A 24,732-nucleotide genomic window follows, 5' to 3' on the forward strand; every position below is an offset into this window, starting at 1 on the left:
TATTGTGAATCTATTGTTTTATCTGTATCTTTTTATTGGCGTTCGTATTGAGCTACCTAGGATTATATATATATATAATCCTAGGTAGCTCAATATGAATGCCAATAAAGGCTGTGTGTGTGTGTTTGTGTGTGTGTGTATGTGTGTGTATGTTTGTGTATGTTCCAGCTGGAATGTATCGAGCAATTACAACCAAACTTGGTACACAGATGACTTACTCCCTGGGAAAAATACTGTGGGGGTAGACACCCCCCCCCCCACAGTATTTTCTGTTCTGTTAAGATATAGTTTGTTGTGCTGTACTGCGTACTGGCTTCAATTGTACAGCGCAGTGGAGATACCATGGTAATGGCTTCACAGTATTCCACAAGGGAGCTCCCTCTGGTAAAGGGGAAAATCCAACATTAGAAATTACATTTCGTCTGGGCATTTTCCCCCTATAAATAAATACCCGGAAACGCCGGGTTATCAGCTAGTTTTGTATAAAGTAGGCCACATGTAAGTCTCATAAATACATAAACACATACTTTCAGTTCACATTTTGGTGACTGTTGAAAAACTGCAGATTAATTCATGAACAGGAAGCAATATTCTTTTGTCTGAGGGCACTCAAAATTGATTTAGCCCAGTAATTATCCAATTTCACTATCAATTCTTAATTAAGAGTACATTGTGCCATTTGTTGTCCTAACATCTTAACCTCAGGAGTTCAGACTGCAATATAGGCCAGTGATATTATCTTCACATTCTGGATCAAGAAGAATAAAATTGAAACTGACTGAATACTAATCGGGATATTATAGTGATATTAATTTTATAGGCAAAAACCTACTGATTGTGTATCACCTAAAATTACAGTTTGCCCCCTTTTTACGCATACTCTTTAAAGCCACATGGGATTCTTTTCATGGCAGAGATGGGAGATATGCTAGTGACAGTACAGCTGAGATCAATTTTCTCTGTTTTTGCACTTCCTTGTAACAGAACAAAAGGCTTCAAATGTTAATTTTCTTTTCTTTCTTTTTATCCAACTTGCCTTTTCCCAAATCTCCACTGTAAACTCTTTAAAGGGCTTTCAGAAGCAAAATAAAACTTTGCCTTGCCTGCCTGTTTCCATCAAGCACGTTAGTGATGGTGTGTAATCCCTGATGTTATGCATTGCTAACAACACAGGTCTCTCTTGGCATTATGCTATTAAATAAGTGTTAGTTTTGGACTCCTGGAATTCCCAAAGCAGCAGATTTCCAAGCACAATTCATTCTCACATGTTCTTTACAACTCCTTCATTGTTCACATTTCACCTGTGCCATCTGTGCTACCATGAGCTTTGTCTTTCTCTGCATTTAATCTTCAAAATGCCTGTGTGATGATACATGAATAATGAATGAATCCTGAATAAATGTTTCCTAGACAACACTGAGAAAAAAATCTTGGGAAAAAAAAACTATATTTGCCCCCAATCTTAATTTTATTTTACAGTCTGCAGCAAGCAATTGTTGAAAGGCCCCGAGGGACTTGATCCTTCAAATGATTTACGACAGCACCCTATTGCAAGGGACAAACCTTTTTCAGAAGAGTTGTATCGTGTTTTTCATTTTAATGGAGGTTAAAGAACGTCATTAAACTGCAAAATTGTATCTGGACATCTGGGGAAGCATTTTTATAAGCTTATATAAAGACATTAGACAGGACCCCTACTTATCTATATTTATTTGTAATTAAATCAGTTGACTTTGCTCTACTGTTGCGGGCCTGATTTGCAAGACATACAATTGGTGGGTATCATCTTCTGCCTTAACCAGTAGGACTAAGGGACATTTGCCAAAGAAAACATAATAATGTCGCAAATACTTTATAATTTCTTCCATTTTCTACCATTCAGTCCAAACTGAAGAAGCTTCTTGGATGTGAAGTGAAATGTCTTCAAGGAGAAGGAAAGAAAGTCCAGCTACATCTTGAAAAAGCACTTTTGGACAATCATGACCTGGATGATTGAGAATCTCCATAAAGAGGTTGCCATGATGATTTGTAATGTCTTTAGAAATAAGCATTTTTCTCTTTAGAAATAAGCATTAAGAGATTATTTATAGCAATAGCAATAACAAACATATACCACCTTGCAGTGCTTTAAGCCTTCTCTAAGTGGTTTACAGAGTCAGTAGGTTGTCCCCAATAATCTGGATCCTCATTTTACCGACCTTGGAAGGATGGAAGGCTGAATCAACCTTGAACCTAGTAAGATTCAAACTGTCAAATTGCTGGCAGCCAGCAGTCAGCAAAAGTAGCCTGCAGTACTGAATTCTACTGTGCCACCATGACTCTTATTTTAGGAGTCCAGATGAAGGACGAGGCGGAAGGCAGTCTGAGATAAACTGACAGCTCTTTATTAACAACAGCACAGCTAACTATGTACAGAAGCAGTCCAGCACCTTCCCTGCTTGACAGCTATTTATAGAGGCCAATAGGAGGGCCCCTAGCAGCCCGCACATAGCCAAGCCGCATCTTAGCCAATCAGGCCCGGCTTGGCTGTTGCTACCCGCCTGGACGTAAGTCGAGGACTTAACACTTACAACAGTGGAAGAAAATAAAACATGATCCCAATAAAGATCATCTATATAATATAACCTTTTAAGTAGCGAAGGAAGGACGACGCGGCAGCCAGGGTTCAACAACAGAACTACTTTATTCTAAGCTGACAGCGATTCAAAGAACACAACGCGCGCCAAAAGGTATTTATACGAAAACAGTTAACCAATCACCGGCCGGGGACTAGGCAGCAACCGCTGACGTCAGTCCCTCGGCCAATCAACTATAACCCTAGGCCGGCAACACCCTCTGCTGCCTTTCAGCCAATCAGAAGGCAAGAGGCTGTTGCTGGCATCATGAATATTAATTGGGCATGAATACTTAACACCCCTTCCCCCCAGTTCTGCGCATGCCCGAAACGGAGCATGCGTAGTCTTGGAGGTATGCTGGGCGGCGCCGGACCCGCCCAGATCTTCTCATTGCAGGGGCAGTCGCCGGCGGAGGAGGACCTCCTCGTGGTAGCTCCTCCCCAAAGGGAGTGGAGCTCCGAGGCACGCCATTTTGAAAAGGCCCAGAAGGCGGGCTCAACTGCAGAGGTAGGCTTGGCCGTGGGGCCGCGTCACCAGGCGTAGGAGGAACCCTCGGAGGGTTGTCCTTGGGGGTGTGATTGTAGGCTTGCGAGTTCCCTAGGACGGGTTGAGATGTTAGTTCGGCGTCCCTGCAGGTGGCGCTCTGGTAGGTAGGGCCTGGTGTGGCGAAGGCCCTTGTTTGCGGTCCCTCGGCTTGAGTGTTTTGTGGTTGGCACAGGTTGAGGCCTGGAGTGGCGAAGGCTTCCCAGGGCGACCCCGGTATTGCGGTGTTGTCTTTCGGGGAGTCCTGGCTGCCGGCTTGCGATGGGAGACGCCTCCTTAGCTGTTCCAGGTGGCGTCTCCATTGGGATCCGTCAGCCAATCGGATCCTAAAAGAACATGGGCCGGTCAGGGCAATGATAGAAGCTGGAACCCATCTCGGCTCCCCCGCAAAGGAACGGGCCCACACGGGATCCCCTAACTTAAACGAACGGGGAGGGAGAACCCCCAGATTGCTCGGCTGATCCCCTGAATAGAGCGGGTGAAGCCTATCCAGGGGAGTCCGCAGGCGCCGGCCCATCAAGAGCTCCGCGGGGCTTTTGTTGGTGATTGGGCAGGGGGTGGAATGTTGGCTTAGCAGGTAAGCCGCCACCCTCGCCTGCCAGTCGCCCCGGTCCATGCGGCCCAGCGCCTCCTTCGCTGAGCGGACCGCCCGCTCCGCCCGGCCATTGCTAGCCGGGTGGTACGGGGCTATGGGCGCGTGCCGGATCCCTTGCTCGGCCAAGAATTCCTGGAAAGTGGTGGACGTGAACTGGGGCCCGTTGTCCGAAACTATCACATCCGGCAACCCATGGGTTGCGAACAACTTTCGTAAGGCCCTAACCGTGCTCTCGGCTGTGGTAGAGCCCATCAGGACCAGCTCTACCCACCGGGAGTAGGCGTCCACCACAACCAGGAAGTTCTGGCCGTGGAAGGGACCAGCGAAGTCGATGTGGAGGCGGGACCACGGGCCTCTCGGAGCCTCCCACTCGCGAGCAGGCCCGGCGGGGGGGTTGGGCCTGGACACTTGACAAGTCGTGCAGCGGCCTACATAGGCCGCTATCTCTGTGTCCAGCAAGGGCCACCAGACATAGCTGCGGGCCAACGCCTTCATCCGCGCTATGCCCGGGTGGTCCTTGTGGAGCAGATCCAGAACTTGTGGCCGAAGCGCGGCGGGGATCAGCACCCGATCCCCCCAGACGAGACAACCCCCGTGGAGAGAGATTTCCGCCTGGCGATTTTTAAAGGGCCGAAAGCCCTCTGCCACTTTGTCTGTTGGCCATCCCCTCAAAACCCAGGAAGCGACCTGGGAGAGAATTGGATCGGCCTTCGTGTGGGCCGCAACGTCTGCGGCCGAGATTGGAAAGCCGGAGGAGGCAATGGAGAGGACGGAGAGGGCTGGCACGGGGGCGGTGTCCGTCTCCGGCAGCGGGCAACGGCTTAGGGCATCCGCATGCCCCAGCTGCTTGCCAGGATGGTAGAGCAGCGTATAGGAATACGCTGCGAGGAACTCCGTCCAGCGAGTCATTCGGGGGGACAAGATGGCAGGGGTCGGCTTGTCTCCCGCCAAAAGCCCAAGGAGCGGCTTATGGTCGGTGACAAGAGTAAAGTGCCGACCGTAGAGGTAGTCATGGAACCTCTTAATCCCGGACACTGCAGCCAGAGCCTCCTTGTCGATCTGGCTGTAGTTCCGCTCCGCCGAGGAGAGTGTCCGGGAATGAAAGGCCACAGGGGCCTCTGAGCCATTTGGGAGGACATGGCTCAGGACCGCCCCTAGACCAAACGGGGAGGCGTCACACGCCAACGTCAGAGGCATCCTGTCATTATACTGAATCAGGACTGCCGATGACGTCAGCGTCTCTTTGACAGCCGCGAACGCATGCGCTTCGCGGCTGCCCCAACGCCAGGCCGCGGATCGGTCGAGCAACCGATGCAGCGGCTCGGCTAGTGACGCCTTGTGAGGAATAAAGGGGGCGTAGAAATTGAGTAGCCCTAGGAACGCCTGTAGCTCCGCCTTGGAGGTGGGAGCGGGGGCGTTCCTAATGGCAGCAATCTTGGACGGTGTAGGGTGAATGTCTTGGGCGTCTATTAAGAAGCCCAAGAATTCCACCCTAGGGACAGCAAATGAGCATTTGCTGCTCTTCAATTTCAATCCCGCGCCCCTGAAACGACTGAGGACCTTCCGCAATACATCGATGAGTTCTGAGCGGCTGGCTGCAGCGATCAGAACATCATCGAAATATGGCACAACCCCCGGTAGCCCATGGAGCAGACGCTCCATGAGGCTCTGGAAGATCCCCGGGGCAACGGACACGCCGAATTGCAGGCGGCGGCAACGGAAAGCCCCACGATGGGTGACGATGGTCTGGGCAGCCGCCGCATCGTCATCCACCGGGAGCTGTTGATAGGCCTGCGCCATATCCAGTTTGGCAAAGATGCAACCCTGCCCCAAGGAGTGGAGCAGGTGTTGCACAACAGGGACTGGATAGGGGTTTGCCTGAAGGGCCAAGTTGATCGTCGACTTGTAGTCGGCGCAGATTCTCACCGAGCCATCCGGCTTGACCGGGAGGACTATGGGGGTCTCCCAGGGAGCGTGATCTACTGGCTCGATGACTCCCTGCGCCAAGAGCTTGTCAAGCTCGGCGTCAACCTTGGCCCTCAAGGCAAAAGGCACCCTGCGGGCTTTCAGCCTAATGGGAGCAATCTGGGGATCTAAACTAAGGGAGATGGGGGTGCCTTTGTAGCAGCCGAGCTGGCCATCAAAGACGTCAGCGAAGTCATTTAAGACGTCTTCCACTGAAGAGGGAATCACCCGGTGCACCCCCCCAATGGACAATCCCAGAGCCGGGAACCAATCAAGGCCGATAAGGGCTGGCAGGGCGTTTTTTACAACAATAATTGGCAGCTCCCCATTAAAGGTGCCGTAACTAACTGAAATAGGGAAAGACCCAAGGACGGGAATGAAATTTCCCTGGTAGTCCCTCAGGAGCAAACGGGTTGGGGCTAACTTCGTTTTGGGCACAGTAGGGCAGAGGCGGGAGAACATGGCCCAGGACAGCAACGAACGGGAGGAGCCGGAGTCCACCTCCATTTGGCACGGCTGACCTGCCAGGTGGACATTGGCTGTTATCTTTCGGGTTCCGGCGGAGGCTTGGTTGATTGAACTCTCCACTGCCTGCGGTGAGGACACATTGTGGCAGTCGTCTCCCCTGCGCGTTGGCCGCGGGGGCTGGCGGCGCGGCTGCGATTGGGGCCTTTCACTGGCTTGGAAGAAAGCAGGGGCCGGCAAGGATGCTCGGCAGACTTGGGCAATGTGCCCCTGCCTCTGGCAACGGCGGCAGATAGCGTTCCGGAACTGACAGGTCTGGCGGTCGTGGCGGTCGCCGCAACTAAGGCAAGACGCCTTGGGGTTTTGCGGTGCGGCCGCTGATGTCGCCGATTGTCTTCGCCGGGGTTAAGCTCGTACTTGGCTGACGTTGTCGGGCCCCGGGTCCTCAGGAGGCGGAAAGTCATCAAAGTCAATATCATGGATTTGGGAGGCCGGCGGAGTGCATGGAACGTGTCCTTGGGTCTGTGAAGACAGTTGTAGCCGTTCCAGATCAGCGGTGGACTGCTCAGAGAGCTCGGCTGCTCTGGCAATTTCCACCGCTTGTAGGAGAGTAATATCGTGGTAGCGGAACATGCGGCTTCTTAGATGGACGTCCCGCACTCCGCACACGAATTGCTCCACTAAGTTTTCCTCAAGATTCGAGAAATCACACTGGGACGCTACCGTTCGTAGGGCTTCCAAGAACTGGCTGATTGATTCTCCGGGCTTTTGCACCCGTCGGCGGAACGCAAAACTGCGGGCAATTTTAGAAGGCGTCGGGGCATAGTGTCCCTTCAGTTTAGCCATCAGGTTGTCCCAACCTAGTTTATAAGCGGGTCTGGGAGCAGCCATAGCTCTGGCTGAGGCGAACATGGAAGGTTCGCAGCAGGATAAAAAAAAACTACATTTCTCCTCATCGGTTTGAGCCTGGTTCTTCGTGGCTATGAGATATGTCTCAAACCGCTCCATGAACCCTTCCTAGGATTCACCGGCGGAGCCGAACAGAGCGAAAGGCGGCAAAGGATTCATGTTAGCCAGGAGTTAGTAACAGGCTGAGGAGAGGAGGTTGTGACAGGAAAAAAAATTTTTTTTTTTTTCCTCAGCGTTCGGTGCCGGCGCGACTTGCGGCTTGTGGCAGCTGGCTGATGGAACCTCTCTCTCTACCCTAGGCCGCGCGGAATCGCGATCCCACCCTCGTCGCCAGTTTTAAGTAGCGAAGGAAGGACGACGCGGCAGCCAGGGTTCAACAACAGAACTACTTTATTCTAAGCTGACAGCGATTCAAAGAACACAACGCGCGCCAAAAGGTATTTATACGAAAACAGTTAACCAATCACCGGCCGGGGACTAGGCAGCAACCGCTGACGTCAGTCCCTCGGCCAATCAACTATAACCCTAGGCCGGCAACACCCTCTGCTGCTTTTCAGCCAATCAGAAGGCAAGAGGCTGTTGCTGGCATCATGAATATTAATTGGGCATGAATACTTAACATAACCAATCAATCAACTATTGCTATTTACATGCATGTGGCATGGTAACCAAGATGAGGAGAACAACAGAACAGTTCTAGGAAGTCCACAACTGAATATCAAATGGTCCATGATATCAAGATAAACCAATCTTTGTAGTTACAACTCATGATGAATAGAAAAAAACTAACTTATGTTGTCTATTAGTTAGAGGAACAAGCTGAAACTCTAGGACAATAATGATTAGCTCAACAGATTCTGCCTTCTTCTCAATGCTATGTTTATTTCTTGGGGCCAAAGAAGTAAAAGGCCATACCAGAGTCAACTCAGTAATGCAAAGAAAGAGAGAGGGGGGAGGGGAGGGGAGGGAGGGAGGGAGGGAGGGAGGGAGGGAGGGAGAGAGAGAGAGAGAGAGAGAGAGAGAGAGAGAGAGAGAGAGAGAGAGAGAGAGAGAGAGAGAGAGAGAGAGAGAGACTTGCTAACAGTTAAAAAAGTTTATTTTCTGCTGTGCCAGGCTAAATAGAAGACATTTTGAAAATCCAGTTCATGCTTGTGTTTTTATATAGCACTTCAGTCTAAGGAAAATACAGAAATTATGAAAGGAGCAGCAACAAAGTGGTTCTTCTGGCAAGATGCAAGTAACTTACAGTATCTTTTTTCTCTTCTAATCCTTCCTTTTTATTGGTGATGTATTCAAAGTGATTTTATATTGTACAGTAGACAAAGGACATATAAGTTACAGTTAAGAGAGGAAATGTGTTTTTAAATGTCCACAAAACTCCCCCTTCCTTTCAATATATCTCTAAGCAATATTATCTCCATATTCTCTCACTGACCTTTGAGGTCACTCCTGGACATATTTTTCACACCTGCTCTGAATTGGGCCTTCAGCAAGAAATGTATGAATGAATGAGTGAATGAATGACCGGGCCTGGAAAGTATATTCATTATTCTGATTCTGAGATGGATTCTTCTACTTTTATTGATGCTTTTCTGTAATAATCAGTGAAACTTTGTATGCTGGTTTTCACAAGCCACTGGCTACAATGATTACTTTGCAATATGATCATTTACAACTGTAAACTGTTTTGAGATTTCTATAGTTAGAGGGAATATACAAACAATATTCTTGATAGAAATGACTATTAAAAATCTTTTCCTTCTTCTATTTCTCTTTTGTAATTCATTAGAATAGAATAACAGAGTTGGAAGGGACTTTGGAGGTCTTGTAGTCCAACCCCCTGCTTAGGCAGGAAACCCTACACCACTTCAGACAAATGGTGATCTAATCTCTTCTTTAAAACTTTCAGTGTTGGAGCATTTACAACTTCTGGAGGCAAGTTTTTCCACTGATTAATTGTTCTAACTGTCAGGAATTTTCTCCTTAGTTCTAGTTGCTTCTCTCCTTGATTAGTCCCTCCTAGAGAAGGGCGGCATACAAATAAACTAAATACAAATACAAATACATATCCAATTCCAGCAGCTGTTCTTTATATGTTTTATCCTCGAGTCCCCTAATTGGAGACTACGCCTCTTAAAACTGCTGACATTAAGAAATTATGTTTATGTTTTCATTGGCTTTTCTCTCTGTCTTCTGTTTTGCTTCTACATCCAATTCTTTATTTCTTCCTTAATCCTGACACAAGTCTTCAGTCATAATATTTTGATCCTTGTTTCTTGCTTCTTGCTCCTAGGTCCTAAGGTGTTCTGCTATTCTTATTCTTTGATCATGACTATTTTTCGTCCAAGGATTGATCATTATAAGTTCCCATTTCACCTCAAATTGATGTCTTTGACCCAGTTATGAAACTGTTACTACCACATCAAGTAGATAAGAGTTTTACACCTTTTCGCCTCTTGCTTGACAGCATCAGCTCTTTATTTTATTTGAGGGTTTTTTTTAAAAAACCAAAAAAAAAAAAAAGAAATACAGTATGTGTGTTTCAAATATATTTCCATTGTGGATTTTTTTTTCTTTTTAACCATTCTGTGAAATAAGAGGCAATGCCTTTTTTCCAACAATGCAAGCAATTCTCTTTTTACCAAGTTTAAGAAATGATCTGCCTTTCAGAAATAAATCTAGCTTTCAGACTCTTTTCTAATGCAGTGTGTTATTTTTATTAACATATCACCTTTGATACATTGAGTTATTTAAGAGTTTTTTTAGATTAACTCAAGCTAAGCAAAATTATTCTTGTAAGTACAACTAACTATCTTGACTAATTTATTGGTGGAATAGTAATTGATATGGTAATGGTGATATTAGTAGTCATAATGTGCGTAAGTATAAGAAGATTCTTGTCAGGATTCCAAATAGCATCCAAAAATAAATCAAGAGTCCAAGGCAAAGTATTGCTCAAAGTTCCACTTTATTAAGAAAACCATGTTGGCACATTTGGGAAAATCTTAATCTGAAAGCTTTCCAGTTTTCCCCACCTAGTTCAAATTTTAAGAGCTTTCCCCCATACCCACAAGTTCATCACATGGTCCAATCTTTCACTGCCATGCTGGCAGTTCCACCGATCCAATTCCAGTCAGGTGCAGAGGTACAAAGACAAAGGATGACCTTGGCTTTCTAGAAAGAATTTTGTTATGGCTAATATGTAGCTCCTTACAATCCACCCTCCCATTTTCCCACAATAGAAAATGCATAGTAGAATAATAGAAAGTGTGGCAGGCCAAAGATCCAAAAGAAAAGATGGCTGCAGGCCTGACAATTCTGTTCATATTCGTGTTTCGAAAGGGAGATTTTATATGTGTGTATATGTGTGTGTGTGTGTGTGTGTGTCTGTATATGTATGTATGTATGCATGCATGCATGCATACATACATACATATATATATATATATATACACACACACACACACACACACACACACACACACATACACATGTATATATATAAAGTCACAACCCCTGGTATGCCCCAATTATGGGAGGAAGCTAACTGCTTCCATTCTCTGTCCATCGGCTCGTCACAAGAGACCATCCAGACAGAAAGCCCAATATTTTACTGTTGCCTTTGTTACATTTATGTAGTATTTGTGCTGATAAATAAATAAAGGGAGACTAGTATAGATCTATTTCAAGCTATTTAGCTCTCATCAGCTAGCCATACCCTTACTGGGATTCGAACCTGGGCTGTATTGCATATTAGACAGATGTTTTAACCACTAAGCCACAGGCTCGGATCCGTTATCAGCTGAGCCAGGGAGAAAGGTATATATTTAAAGTCACAACCCCTGGTATGCCCCTTTATTTATTTATCAGCACAAACACTAGATAGATAGATAGATAGATAGATAGATAGATAGATAGATAGATAGATAGATAGATAGATAGATCCTTACACACCTCAACAGCCTACACCCCAAAATACAGTTCACCATGGAAACAGAAGTAAACAACCAACTTCCCTTCCTGGATGCCTTAGTCTACAGGAAATCTAATGGCTTCCTAGGACACACCATCTACCAGAAGAAAAGACACACTAACCCCTATCTGCACGCACTCTCACACCACCACCCAGCCTAGATCAACTCCGTAGCCAAGACACTCATCTCCAGAACAAAACACTTAGCTGATGAACAACACCTAAAAACTGAACTACACACTCTCACTAACTTACTGACATCCAATGGATTCCAAAGAAATAAGATTACCAACCTAAACCAAAAAGAAACCCCCACTAAAATCCAGGACAGAGAACAAGAAAACGGAAAAGCCCTCCTCCCATATATAAAAGGCACCACAGACAGAATCAGCAAAATCCTCCACAAACACAATATCAAGACAGCATTCTGCACAAACCGAAAAATATCCACCATCCTAAGAAACCCCAAAGACAAAATTGAGTTAAAAAATCAAGGAGTATATGAAATCCCATGCCCCACCTGTCCCACCACATACATCGGACAAACCAACAGAAGAATAAGTGCACACATTGAAGAACACAAGAACGCAATCAGAAAAGAGGAACCAACTTCTTCCCTGGTCCAACACCTTAAAGCCACAGGACATAAAATTGACTTTAAAAAGACCAGAACTATTGCCAAAGCTGAACATTTTAACAACAGAATAATCGGAGAAGCCATTGAGATAGAAAAACGCCCACACAGCATGAACAAACGAGATGATACCTCCCGCCTACCAGCCATTTGGAAACCCGCCCTTATTGACAAACAAGTCCCTAACATGAAGAATGACACCAGACCCACACTCACAAGAGCCACACAGGATGTCACCACCAAACATCCATGCAGAAAGCAGACTAAAACCCACACTGATGATGAGGCACAACCAAGGACCAGAAGCCAGACCGCAACTGCACCATTAGCCACTTTAAACCCCTCCAATCCTTACATGAAACACAAACCCCCAACCAATCAGAACACGCCTCCACCCAATCAGAACACAGCCAAGCTCCCACCCAATCAGCTCAAACCCCCACTGGCAGTTAAAAGAAGAAACAGACGAGATCTCACATTGCTCCTGGAAGCACGAAGCCGAGCAAACAAGCCTGAAGATGATGAATGAGATTTCGTTGAAACGTCGCCAAGACACTTCCATTTTTACACGGGAGAAAACCCGAATAACCAAAGACCTACATACTAACATCTGCGAAAACCTCAGAAAACATAGATATAGATATAGATATAGAGATAGAGATAGAGATAGAGATAGAGATAGAGATAGAGATAGAGATATAGATGATATAGATATAGATATAGATATAGATATAGATAGATAGATAGATAGATAGATAGATAGATAGATAGATAGATAGATAGATAGATAGATAGATAGGTGTTTGTGTGTGTGTGTTTCATTTGTGCTGATAAAGTATATTATATATATCTATATCTGTGTGTGTGTGTGTGTGTGTGTATTTTAGCTGCTACACAGAGATGTCACATTTTATTATACTCCCTAAAGAAGGAAGAAGAAGAATCATAGCCTTTTAATTATCATGTGTATGTGGGAATTTAGACGCAAGCTGCCCTTTACTCAGCATTCATAATGATGCCATAGCTCGTGGCTTACAGAAATGATTTTTGAGGTACTATGGAGACCAATGGATAATTCATAAATATAGTTGATAAATAGAAATTGGGCAAGTGACAAATGCTGGTAGGTCACAAAAGGTCAAACTGCTCAGTATATCTGGCCATTGAGATGCAGAATGAGGTTACTGGCACAAGCAATGAAACATGTATCATGCCATAAATCAACCTCTTTGAAAAAAAACACCAGTTCATAAATGCCTTCTATTCACAAAAGTTATTATTTGACTTGTGCCCTTATTTACTGCACAATACTGCTTCCACACATTATTCTTTTGAGTTTAATATTAACTGAGCACGGTTTTATTTGAAAAGAACATTATCCTGGAGAAAAGCACTTAACCATTTTTTTTCTTATCCGAAATAACTGTCTGTATTAACTAATGAAAAAGGAAATGAGTAATTATAACAGCAGTAATTAGCTAAACCTGATTTGCAAGGATGACCTTCCTTTTCAGATAAATGGAAACTTGAGTTTGTAACTATTTATTGTTGTTGTTGCTGTGAAACAGAAATGTATTGTCAGGACTGGCTATCAGAATTAAGAATTAAATAAGTTGTTAAGTTTGGGCTGGCACTTAAGGCTCCAGGATAAAAAAAAACAGAAGATTGTGAGTTCTAATCCTGCATTAGGCATGAAAGTCCTGCCTGCATGACTTTGAACCAGTCACATACTCTCTCAGCTCACCTCACAGGGTTGTTGTTATGAAGAAAATAGGAAGAGGAAGGAGCAATTATACTTAGCAATAGCAGTTAGACTTATATACCGCTTCATAGGGCTTTCAGCCCTCTCTAAGTGGTTTACAGAGTCAGCATATTGCCCCCAACAACAATACGGGTCCTCATTTTACCCACCTCGGAAGGATGGAAGGCTGAGTCAACCCTGAGCCAGTGAGATTTGAACAGCTGAACTGCAGAACTGCAGTCAGCTGAAGTAGCCTGCAGTGCTGCATTTAACCACTGCACCACCTCGGCACTTAATTCACCACATTGAGTTACAGGCAGGCAGGTAGGCAGATAGATGCTGGATCATATCTGTAATGCATTTGTCTTATTTATGGTATAGTTATCTACTTTACTACATGCACATATGTGCTAGTCATTCTCGACTCTAGGGGGCGATGCTCATTGCCATTTCAAAGCCAAAGAGCCAGTGCTGTTCAAAGACATCTCTGTGGTCAGGTGGCCAGCATGACTAGATGGCAAAGGCGCTTGGAACGCTGTTGCCTTCCCACCAAAGTGGTGCCTATTTTTCTACTTGCATTTTTACATGCCTTCGAACTGCTAGGTTGGAAGAAGCTAGGACAAGTAATGGGAGCTCATTCCATTACACCGTGCTAGAGATTCGAACTGCTGAACTGCCGACCTTTCTGACTGACAAGCTCAGCTTCTTAGCCACTGAGCCACCGCATCCCTTTTTATGCAGTACTTCACCCTATATTGAAGAAACTATATTGAAGAAATTCTAGAGAACCAGTTTCTTCAATATAGGGTGCATAAAAAGGGATGCGGTGGCTCAGTGGCTAAGAAGCTGAACTTCCCAAGGCTTCTATTCAAATCATTTCAAACAACCATGTTGCCAAACTTTTCACCAAGAGAGAACTCTACCTGGGAGATTCTCTCCTCCCTGAATTTAATAAGAAAAGTATAAGACTTTATTGCACACAGACTCAATAATCATACAACTGCTCAGACAGAATTAAAACAGCACAACTGTAGAACCGAACTCAAGTGGAATGTGGAATGAATTTTAGTGCCTAGAGAGGCTTGTTAACAAATCAGTTTCCTCTCCACTCACTCACTCACAACACACAACACATACACACATAGGCGTACTTCAAAAAAGTAATTCAACTCTTTCCCTTTCTTTGGCCTTGCAATGTCATGGACCAGGTTCTCCCATCTATCTTCCGCCTGATCCTTTGTGAGCCATTAAAATCCCATCTGCTCTACTATCTATTTTTAGCCAACACATCCTGGCTCCTTTTATCAGTGAAACTTCCATGCTTTATACTGGCAAAGTTTTGCTTTTTATATCTGACTCAACAGTAGTCACTCTCTTTCTTTAAAGTCCTAATCCAATCCAATACAATAGCAGAGTTGGAAGGGACCTTGGAGGTCTTCTAGCCCAACCCTCCGCCTAGGCAGGAAACCCTATACCATTTCAGACAAATGGCTATCCAACATCTTCTTAAAGACTTCCAGTGTTGGGGCATTCACAACTTCTGGAGGCAAGCTGTTAATTCATTGTTCTAACTGTCAGGAAATTTCTCCTCAGTTCTAAGTTGCTTCTCTCCTTGATTAGTTTCCACCCGTTGCTTCTTGTTCTGCCCTCAGGTGTTTTGGAGAATAGTTTGACTCCCTCTTCTTTGTGGCAACTCCTGAGATATTGGAACACTGCTATCATGTCTCCCCCTAGTCCTTCTTTTTATTAAACTAGACATACCCAGTTCCTACAACCATTCCTCATATGTTTTAGCCCCCAATCCCCTAATCATCTTTGTTGCTCTTCTCTGCACTCTTTCTAGAGTCTCCACAACTTTTTTACATCATAGCGACCAGAACTGAATGCAATATTCCAAGTGTGGCCTTACCAAGGCATTATAAAGTGGTATTAACACTTCACATGATCTTGATTCTATCCCTCTATGCAGCCTAGAACTGTGTTGGCTTTTTTGGCGGTGACTGCACACTGCTGGGTCATATTTAAATGGTTGTCTGCTAGGATTCCAAGATCCCTCTCACAGTTACTACTATTGAGCAAGGTACCACCTATACTGTACTTAACATTTAGCTTTTCTTACGTATTATCTCTCTTATTCTTCTGATGTTGCCCCCAACATCAGAAGAATAAAGGATGAGCTTTCTATTTCTCTCTTAGCTTGAAACTTCAACTTCTTCTTCTAGTCTATCCACTTCTTTTTCTTGCTCCTTTGGCAGTCTATTGCTTCTACACCAATTTCTGGTCCCCCCCCTCCCTTTCTACCTATATATTTATGGATGTCCCCTGGAGATACCTTGTTTCCACAGCGCCATAGTTTTCATATTCTTTCCCAAATTCTCCAATTGGGAATTCTCTTTTAACTACTGAAAGCCACCTTCTTTCCTTTCTCTTCTGGAGGTCCTTGATTCTTTTTTTAGGCTTCTCACTCTCTCAATATAAGAGTATTTCTGTAGCTCAGGATTGAAGTCTTGAATCCCTTGTTCTTTCATCTTGGTTATTTGCTTGCAGATGTTACCAAACGTCAAGCATACTGATGATGTTAGCTAGTTGGATTATGAAACATCCACAAGCAAACAACCAAGCTTAGAAAATACCTAGGGCTCCACAATTCTTGCACTATCTTCTTCACAATCTATTGAGCCCTATTATTTCCTTATATTTGCAATAATCTTGTTACCTCCATTTCTAATTTGTTCCATTTACTACATTGGGTGCCTACATTTCTAACATCTGAGTTAATTTCTTAGCTCTTCATGGCAAACCCCGTCAGTTTGCAACAAATTATCTATTTCTCCAACTCTCCAGGCAACATAACAATGTGGGGGTTTTGTTTCCTATAAAAACTGTTTTGGTGAACCCTTTGCTTATCAACTGCATTTGTAATCTGCAAAATGTTCCTGGATCAGTTATTAGCTTTTGAAATATGCTAGTTCCAGAGAACAGTACTTCACAAAGTTCAGTAGCTTTTTCAATCAAGTCTCTCAAACAATGACAGCTCAATAAACAGTGGTGAACAAAACTTTGCACCGACAACATTCATCAGATAAAATAAAGAAGCCAATGTCAATCATCCACAATAGTAAAAAAATTTTCAAAGAAATCATTAGATGAATCAATACTAGCATTTCAGTAGTCCTACTGAGTTTGTGATACTTTGTCTTTGAATCAGGAATTTTTCCCCATTATGTATGGATGAACTATCTTATCGTTTAAAGCAAAGTGCATTGTTGGCTCTTCATTTTCTTCTCTGCATGGGTGTCCCTGTTTTTTAAACTAAGAATGTGTCATCCAAGGAAATCATTTTTTCTCCAATTATCTTTTTATTGAGAGTACTAAATTATCATTTGTGTCAGCATTTTGTTCTTCCTAGACATTCCGTTCCAAGTGTAACTCAAGTTTCTTAATATTTAGGTCTATGTGTGTGTATTATTATACTTTTCTTAATATAATATATTAAAATATTCCAGAAACTTTGTATGTGTGTCTCTGTATTACTTATAGTTTTCTTAATATAATATATTAAGATATTCAGGAAAGTCTGCCAATAAATTTAAAGCAACAACTTCGTTTTGTAATAAAAAAATATCAAACTTTAAATATACTAGACTAAAACCCAGAAAACTGAATTTTAGTCCCCTTTTAGGTGCAAAGTTAGCTCAGTGACTTCGATCCAGTCACAGCCAGAGGAAGGAAGCAATGCAAACCACTTCTGAAATCTTTCCAAAAAAAAAATGCAGGCAGACAAGTACAAACAGTCTATTTCTAACCTCATATGTTGCTAAACAAACACTACCAGCTGATGAACGATCCCTCTACAATAAGGTCCACAATTATAGAGCTATAGAGAAAGTGTGCTGCCATACCAACATGGAGTATTCACTCTCACAACAGATAAAAGGGCAAACCAAAGAAAACAGTTGTATGCCAGTTCAAAGAGTCAGCTAAAACCTTAAATTAGCATAAATCTTGCTTCAACTATACTAACGACACTTTATGTCTGTAGAGATTCTCAGTCATCCAGGTCATGGTTGTTCCAAAGTTGCCTTTTCAAAAGGTAACTGGACTTTGTTTTGAAGAAATGAAGAACTGAAGAAGCTTCTTGGATGAGAAGCAAAACATCTTGAAGTAAAAACAAAGTTTTGAAAAGGCATCTTTGGAACAACAATGCTTTACCATGAACTTAACTGAGTCCAGCATCACTATGAAGTTTTAAGTAGTTACAGTATGGTAAAATGCGTTGTCAGGCAGTATGTTTTTCAGGCTGAGACAAATATGTACAATTGTTAGTATGCATATCAGGAACTCTGGTCTATAATAATGCAGACAATGATGCAAAGAAAAGAGGCAAATCAAAATTGCATAGTTCTTTACACGATCAAATTTGCTACTCAGTTTTCTGTTCATAATATATAGTTCCAGCAATCATCTTAGTATGTAAAGTGGACAGTACCTAAATTCAAAACAAATTATGTCCAGTCCATTTTGACTTGGTGGTAGCCTGGGTTTTAAACAGCCCATTTGTATGAAGAACTTATCTAGGATTTATTTCTGAAATACAGTAGTTTACCCAAGTAAAAACAATACTTTTATATTTTGGATTCTCAGTAAAAAATAAAAAAAACAACCACAACAATGAAGTTAGATATGACTTCTTTTTTCCATGTACTTCTGATTAGAATTTTTAGCACAGCAAATAATACTGAACCTTTTTACTTTCAGATTAATGTCTCAATAGGGGACCATAGTTAACTTTTTGCATATAACATTTTTTTTTACTATCATTTTTAATTCAAAATTAAAATACAAAACTCCAAAAAGAAGGAGGAGGAGTAGAAGAAGTAGAAGTAGAAGAGGAAGAGGAGGAAAGGAAAAATGCACTATAACATTTGATTCCATTTTAAAGGGCAACTATCATGTCAAGCAGCAATGGAAAAAAATAATAATCTGTTAACAGATATCTGTAAGGACATGGCAAGAATTTGGAGGCAGCAAATTAGCATTCGCACTAACATTAGTTTGTAACCTGAACATATTTTGGGAATAAATTGCTGAGCTATTTTGACTTCTTTGCAAACTTAAACAGATGCTTCAGAGTGTCACATTTCCTAGCATTGGAGAACCACAGCAGCAAACAATCTGGATTGAACACTTGACAAGTTGCTGCCAAAGCATTTCAATCAAAATAGAATTTTCTTCAGCTGGTTTGACGCCAGCCGTCATGCTGGTGGGACAGCAGCCGTTTAAAAGGTGCAATGTCAATATGCCAAATGAAAGCCCTGGCTTCAAAATTGAACTATTTAGTCTTAGGAGGGCAAAATAACAAAAAGCACTGATTCTAAGCCAAAGTGAACTCTTACTTTTCAAACTTCATGGATAAACTAACGCATGGTGGAAACAATGCCTGACTGTTTCAGTAGGTCATGGTTGATTAACAACAGCCAGTGAAGATCATCCTGAGTAACAGTAAAAGAATTCAGTATTTTTGTAAAAATAGAAATAAAAATCCATAGACAGTTATTAAAGATAAACAACGCTGCCAATGTTATTTCAAGCTAACCATAGGAAGTCATAGTGTCCTATTTCAAGCTAACAGTAGGAAATCATAGGTATCGAAAGTTGGCAAATAACAAAACATAAAAGCATGATATCCCAACAGAAAATCCATGATTTTTGTAATTGTACCTAGCAACGGGATGCAGTATTAAAGGCTGACTTTTGCATTGTGACACAAATTTCATTATTTTTCCATTATACAATTTGTACTGGATGCCTATATGGTAAGGGTTTGGGTTTTCTCAATGCTAAGCCTGTAAAACTGCAGTTCTGCAAGGAAGAACTTTATCTTTAGAAGTCAGCTTCGACTTCCAGTGCCTTCTACAAACATCATTTACAGCGGATTTCCTTTTAGTAATGTTGGTTATACTTGTCACTCAGTAGGGAAAGGATACATTATGAGAACTTATGTCTACCTTTGCTTTTTAAAACCAAAATGTATGAAATACATGCAGTCCAGAAAGAATGCTTCAGACATTTCTCTTGTTAGCTTTTCCATTAAATAACATAAAATGTTATGTTGTGTTTGCTTCTTTTTGGACGAAGGAACAGAGCAAACTTCAAAAGAGTTATTTATCTCCCTCATACTATTTTAAATCAAGATGTAAATAATTGGTTACTTTGGTTAAATGTTTTGTTGATCATAAGAGTCTTCACTTGCTACTTCATTACTAGTAAACTAAAATATTGTTGCTTATAAAAGACAATCTTCTTACTTAAAATAAAATTAGGCAGTAGCTATTTAGTCAGATATCAGAGCTCTTGGACTAAAACAGTATCACAGCTAATTAAGAATAAGAGAAACTTCAGTGTGCTGTGCCACAAATTAAAACAAGGTTAGCTTCCAACTCTCTGATTTCTGTCATAAGGCTGTTCTATAAAGCCTAGCTAAATAGTGAGGCACCATTGCAGCCTGACATCATCAAGCAAGGAAGAAAGTGAACAAAATAGATTTCCTCACCAGTGGGAAAGTGCCAGCCTTGAAGCTGCAGTATTAATACTATAAGGTTATCTTCCCCATAAATGTATTTATACCAAGGATGAATTAAAGTAAATCATTCAGAAACCATGTAATAAATCGGCCATGTCTCAAGGGAAATCTGCAACTCTATGAATTTTCCACAACTACCCAGAACTTTAGGCTTATATTCCTATATCTGTGATAGCGAAACTATGACAGGGGGCACATGGGAGTCCTCTCTGCGGACAGGCGAGCCATCACCCAGCTCAGCTCCAACGTGCATGTGTGCACATGCCTCCTGCGGGCCAGCTGTTCAGGTCTCTGCCACACATGTGGGAGACGTGTGTGCATGCGTGGGAGGAGTGCGGGGGTAAGCACTCCCCGGTGCCCCATTTTTGGTGCCAGAAGGCTTCAGGGAGGTCTGCTAGGCCCAAAGGGGCATGGGGGGGGTCATGTGCATGCACATGGGGTGGGGCGAGTGTATGTATGGGTTGAATGCATGCACAGGGGTCACATGTGTATGCACAGAAGATGGGGGTGCAAGGGGGTTGCACATATGCACAGGATGGTCACGTGCATGTGCAAGGGGTGGGGGGAGCGTGAAGGGCATTGCATTATGGGTGTGGGCATGCCCATGCATGCTGTCATGCATGCACATGTGCTTTGGCATGCAAGTATAAAAAGGTTAGCCATCATTGCCCTATAGCTTTCAGCAGAGTGAGAATCACAGTGATAGATGGGAATCTTGCCCAGTGAATCCTAACCCTGATTAAAGCATCTCAGATAGACAGTTGTCTAGTGTCAACTTCAACACAGACAATAAAAGGCACACACCAGTTGATGGTAACTGGTTCCACTGTTGAATGCTCATACTGCTAGGAAAAAAATCCTAAAGTCCAATCACAAACCATTCTCCTTCAGTTTAAATACATTATTCCATTACCTGGGCTCTGAAACAAAACTGAAATGGTCTTGACCTTTTCTGTATGACATCCTCTTAGGTATTTAAAAAGTGCTATCTGAATCATCTTTTCTCAAGGCTAAGCATTACCAGATCCTTCAGTCTCATTTAATTTCATAGAATGTGGGTAAGCCGAAAAAGATGTGTCCTTTTGTAAATCTGTCAGATGAACCTGAAGCTCCAAAGGTGATGGTGCCATAATAACTTTTATTTTCTGTTACCCTGAAGGGAGAATAGATTACTAGACCCAAGGACTTTGCATATCCCAATTCTGCCTGTCTTCCTTCCTTCCTTCCTTCCTTCCTTCCTTCCTTCCTTCCTTCCTTCCTTCCTTCCTTCCTTCCTTCCTTCCTTCCTTCCTTCCTTCCTTCCTTCCTTCCTCTGGGAGTAAAGCCAAGAAAAATGAAAGGATGCAAAGATCACAAAATGTACACACAATCAGAAGATACTGATGATCTTCTCACATCTTCCTCCTCAGATTTTGCTACTATTTTAGATTACTTCTTCATTTTTCTAGAGAAAAAAAAAACAGGATCCCAACATGGAGCTGTTTAACTATGTTTATTTGTTTCAATAAATAGCTAAGGAAATTGTTTAAAAATGAAATGCCATTTTTAATTATTAAGTTAATATGATTCATAGTATGAGAATTGCTTCAAATCACTTTGACAAACATAGTTAGAGGGGTGTTGGGTGCACTATTAGAAGACCAGAAGAGTCAGGCTAAAACAAGATCATCATGGAGAAAATCAATCTATGTTGTCACTAAAATTCAACACTGACCTGATGGCACATAATCAATCAATCAATTAAACAAACAAACAAAAAAAACCTAACCATATCACATGATTATAGACAACTATTCCAGCATAGGAATATATAAGCACAGGGAGTATAACGTCTCCAAACATTTACCAGCAGTGAAACAATTGTGTAAAATTGGTTAAAATATTTTCGTCATCAAAATGAAAAAAGATCCTTAGACCTTCTGAGCATCTGGTGGGATGGTTTTTAACTGTTTCTTCAATAAAATATAGAAAAAAATATTAAATTGTGTGATTTTTATGTCTTAAAAATATTATACAAAGAAGTATTATTATGGTTGGTCACACAGTTAGCCAGATGTTTAGACTGGAGTTGGCATTTTTATCCACTTAGCAAATCTATCCTGAGGGCCAGGTATAGGCAGAAGTTGTTGTTTGATGTTGCACATTGGTTTTGTAGCAGGATGCAAGCTGATCTGCTGTATAAAGCTTCCGTTTGCAAATTGACTAATGGTGATTTTGTCAATGCCAATGGTGTTCAGGTGATATTCCAGAAATTTTTGGATTGCACCCAAGGCACCTATTACTATTGGTACTAATTTTGCCTGTTTTTGCCTCTATAGTTCTACTTTTATTTGCAGGTGTTTGCATTTTGTGATTTTTCTCCAGGTTTTCCTCTTCTATTCTGATACCTCCAAATACTGTAAAGTCCACTATACACTATACTTTTTGCCTTTCTTATCAACACATACTACACCTGGGATGTTATGGGGCAAGTGCCTGTTTGTTTTCTAAAGTCCAAGGACATTTTAGGTCCTCCTCCTCCTCGTCCTCCTCCTCCTCCTCTTCTTCCTCCTCCTCCTGCTCCTCCTCCTCCTCTAGCAAGCTCCTTGAATTCATGATCAGACCATGTAAACACTATGAAAATGGTGCCTCAAATATTTATTCTTTTTAAATTACTAAATGGCTAGGTTAACACAACACTGAATTGTAAATGGTATAAGAAGATGCAATTGTGTTCATATAATTTGTAACTAACAAATCTATTGCAGCTTAATGTGATATAATGAATCTCTACAACATTCTGAATCAGAACCTATCCAACGTTCTACTTAACAGAAATAGCATTCATTAATTTGTCCCTTTGAAGTATAAAACAAGACATTTCATTACACTATCTGTATTGTTCTATTTATTGGACATATCTCCTGAACATACTATTCAGTTCCGTACCTCTAAGCTTGATTCAGCATTTTTTTTAAAAAAGCAGTCTTTTTTGATTCTTATTTTCCACATTGAAAATCAACACTGTATTTATAGTTTAATACTTTTCTATTTTTTCTTTCTTTATTAAATACTTATGTATCCCATTTCCCCTATAAGTTGATTACACCTATTCCTATAATATATTTCACCTTGGGATAGCAGAGAAGACATTTGAAAGAGTTAACCTTTAAGTGACCTACTAAAGGCCAAAATTATTATCACTGAATTGTTGGTAATTTTATGAAGTATTGTGTAAATTGAGGGGGGGGTGAGAGAAAGAGAGAGAGCGAGCAAGCTCTCATATACATTTGAATTCTTAGGAAGTTTAAGAAGATGTTAAACAGTTACAACCTTATCAGATCTATAGTGATAGATATTTTTTCTTTTCTACCCAACTAAAAAAATTACCAACATTTACTACTCTTTTAGCCAAAACAAGACCTATCAAAATATAATTCCAAACCAATTTAAGAATTTATTCTCCATATCAGGACACATTCTAAATAGAATAACAAATAATATTCTAACATAGCTAATGTTATCGCTTTTCTCAATATTATGCTATAATAAAGCAGTATATGACATATTATATAATTTCTACTTACAAGCAAATTGCAGTTTCGCTTCTCGGCTAACAATTGTTCCGAATGAATTTGTTGCTATGCACTGGTATGCTCCAGCATCTTGAGTTTTATTGGGATTATTGATCAACAAGCTTCCTTCAACCACACTGTAGCGGTAATCCATACCAATGTCAACAATGGTTCCATTTAACTTCCACCTATATTACAAAAGAGGTGGTAGTTTAATTTTGCTCCCTTAACTATTTTACACCACTGTTGTACCATTCTAGAACTAAATATCTTAGCACAAAAGCACATATTAAGAAATAAATTATTTATATCTACTACCTCACAGATAATGTCACTTACACTTATTTGTTTTATTTAAATCTAGATTGTTCCTTTCACATTAATGTCTAACGTCCTCTCATTAGAACATGACTTCAGCAAAAGAATAAAACACTTTTTTTCTCTTCCTACTGTGTTTCCCGGAAAATAAGAAAGGGTCTTATTTTCTTTTGACCCCCAAAATAAGTCCTTGGCCTTATTTTCAGGGAGGTCTTATTATTTTTGAGGTGCAGGAGTCGGCGAGCATGGTCACTTCACAGCTGCTGTTGTGTTGCAATATTTTGGGGAGCGCTTATTTTAGCCCATGTACTCAAAAGCCCGATTGGGCTTATTATCCAGTGAGGTCTTATTTTCGAGAAAACAGGTTAACATTTTCCCAGAAGTGCAGGATCAACTTTTTTTGGGATCTCCTGAGTGTTGATCCATTGGTTGCAACAGGAACTGCCTGATTGTCTGAGCCTGGTATTATGGGCTGACAGGCCCAAAGTCACAAAGCTAACCTTTATTCTTGAAGCAGGACTTAAACTCATAGTCTCCTGGTTTCTATCCTGCTGTCTTAACCACTACAGCGAAATGCTGTCCTAAACACTTTAGATTCTCCTAAAAATGTGTCATTAGAACATTGCTTCAGCAACATAATAAAACACTATATAGGATCAAAATTTTGCATATAAGACACGTAAACAAGGAAAGAAAAAAAATTGCTGATGAAGTACTCTCAATTAATCCTGGTATCTACTCCTACCAGCAGGAGCCACTAAAGTAATAGAATCTCTCTTGATTACTATAACAGAAATGAGCAAACTTTTCCTATCAACTGGAAACTTGATTCCGGTC

The 24,732-nt window shown here is 41.8% G+C and overlaps 1 protein-coding gene across 1 annotated transcript in view; it reads right to left on the bottom strand.

Moving 5' to 3' along the window:
* LOC116503823 (contactin-4-like) overlaps positions 1 to 23,746 on the bottom strand; it is a 222,280-nt gene extending 198,534 nt beyond the window's left edge. Inside the window, exon 1 of the mRNA XM_032210467.1 lies at positions 23,590 to 23,746. Coding sequence (XP_032066358.1) covers positions 23,590 to 23,731 — 142 coding nt within the window. The 5' untranslated portion in view covers positions 23,732 to 23,746. The remainder of the gene's footprint in view (positions 1 to 23,589) is intronic.
* Positions 23,747 to 24,732: the final 986 nt, after the last annotated feature.

The sequence above is a fragment of the Thamnophis elegans genome, chromosome 2 (genome assembly GCF_009769535.1).
Source record: "Thamnophis elegans isolate rThaEle1 chromosome 2, rThaEle1.pri, whole genome shotgun sequence".
Classification (NCBI taxonomy): Eukaryota; Metazoa; Chordata; class Lepidosauria; order Squamata; family Colubridae; genus Thamnophis; species Thamnophis elegans.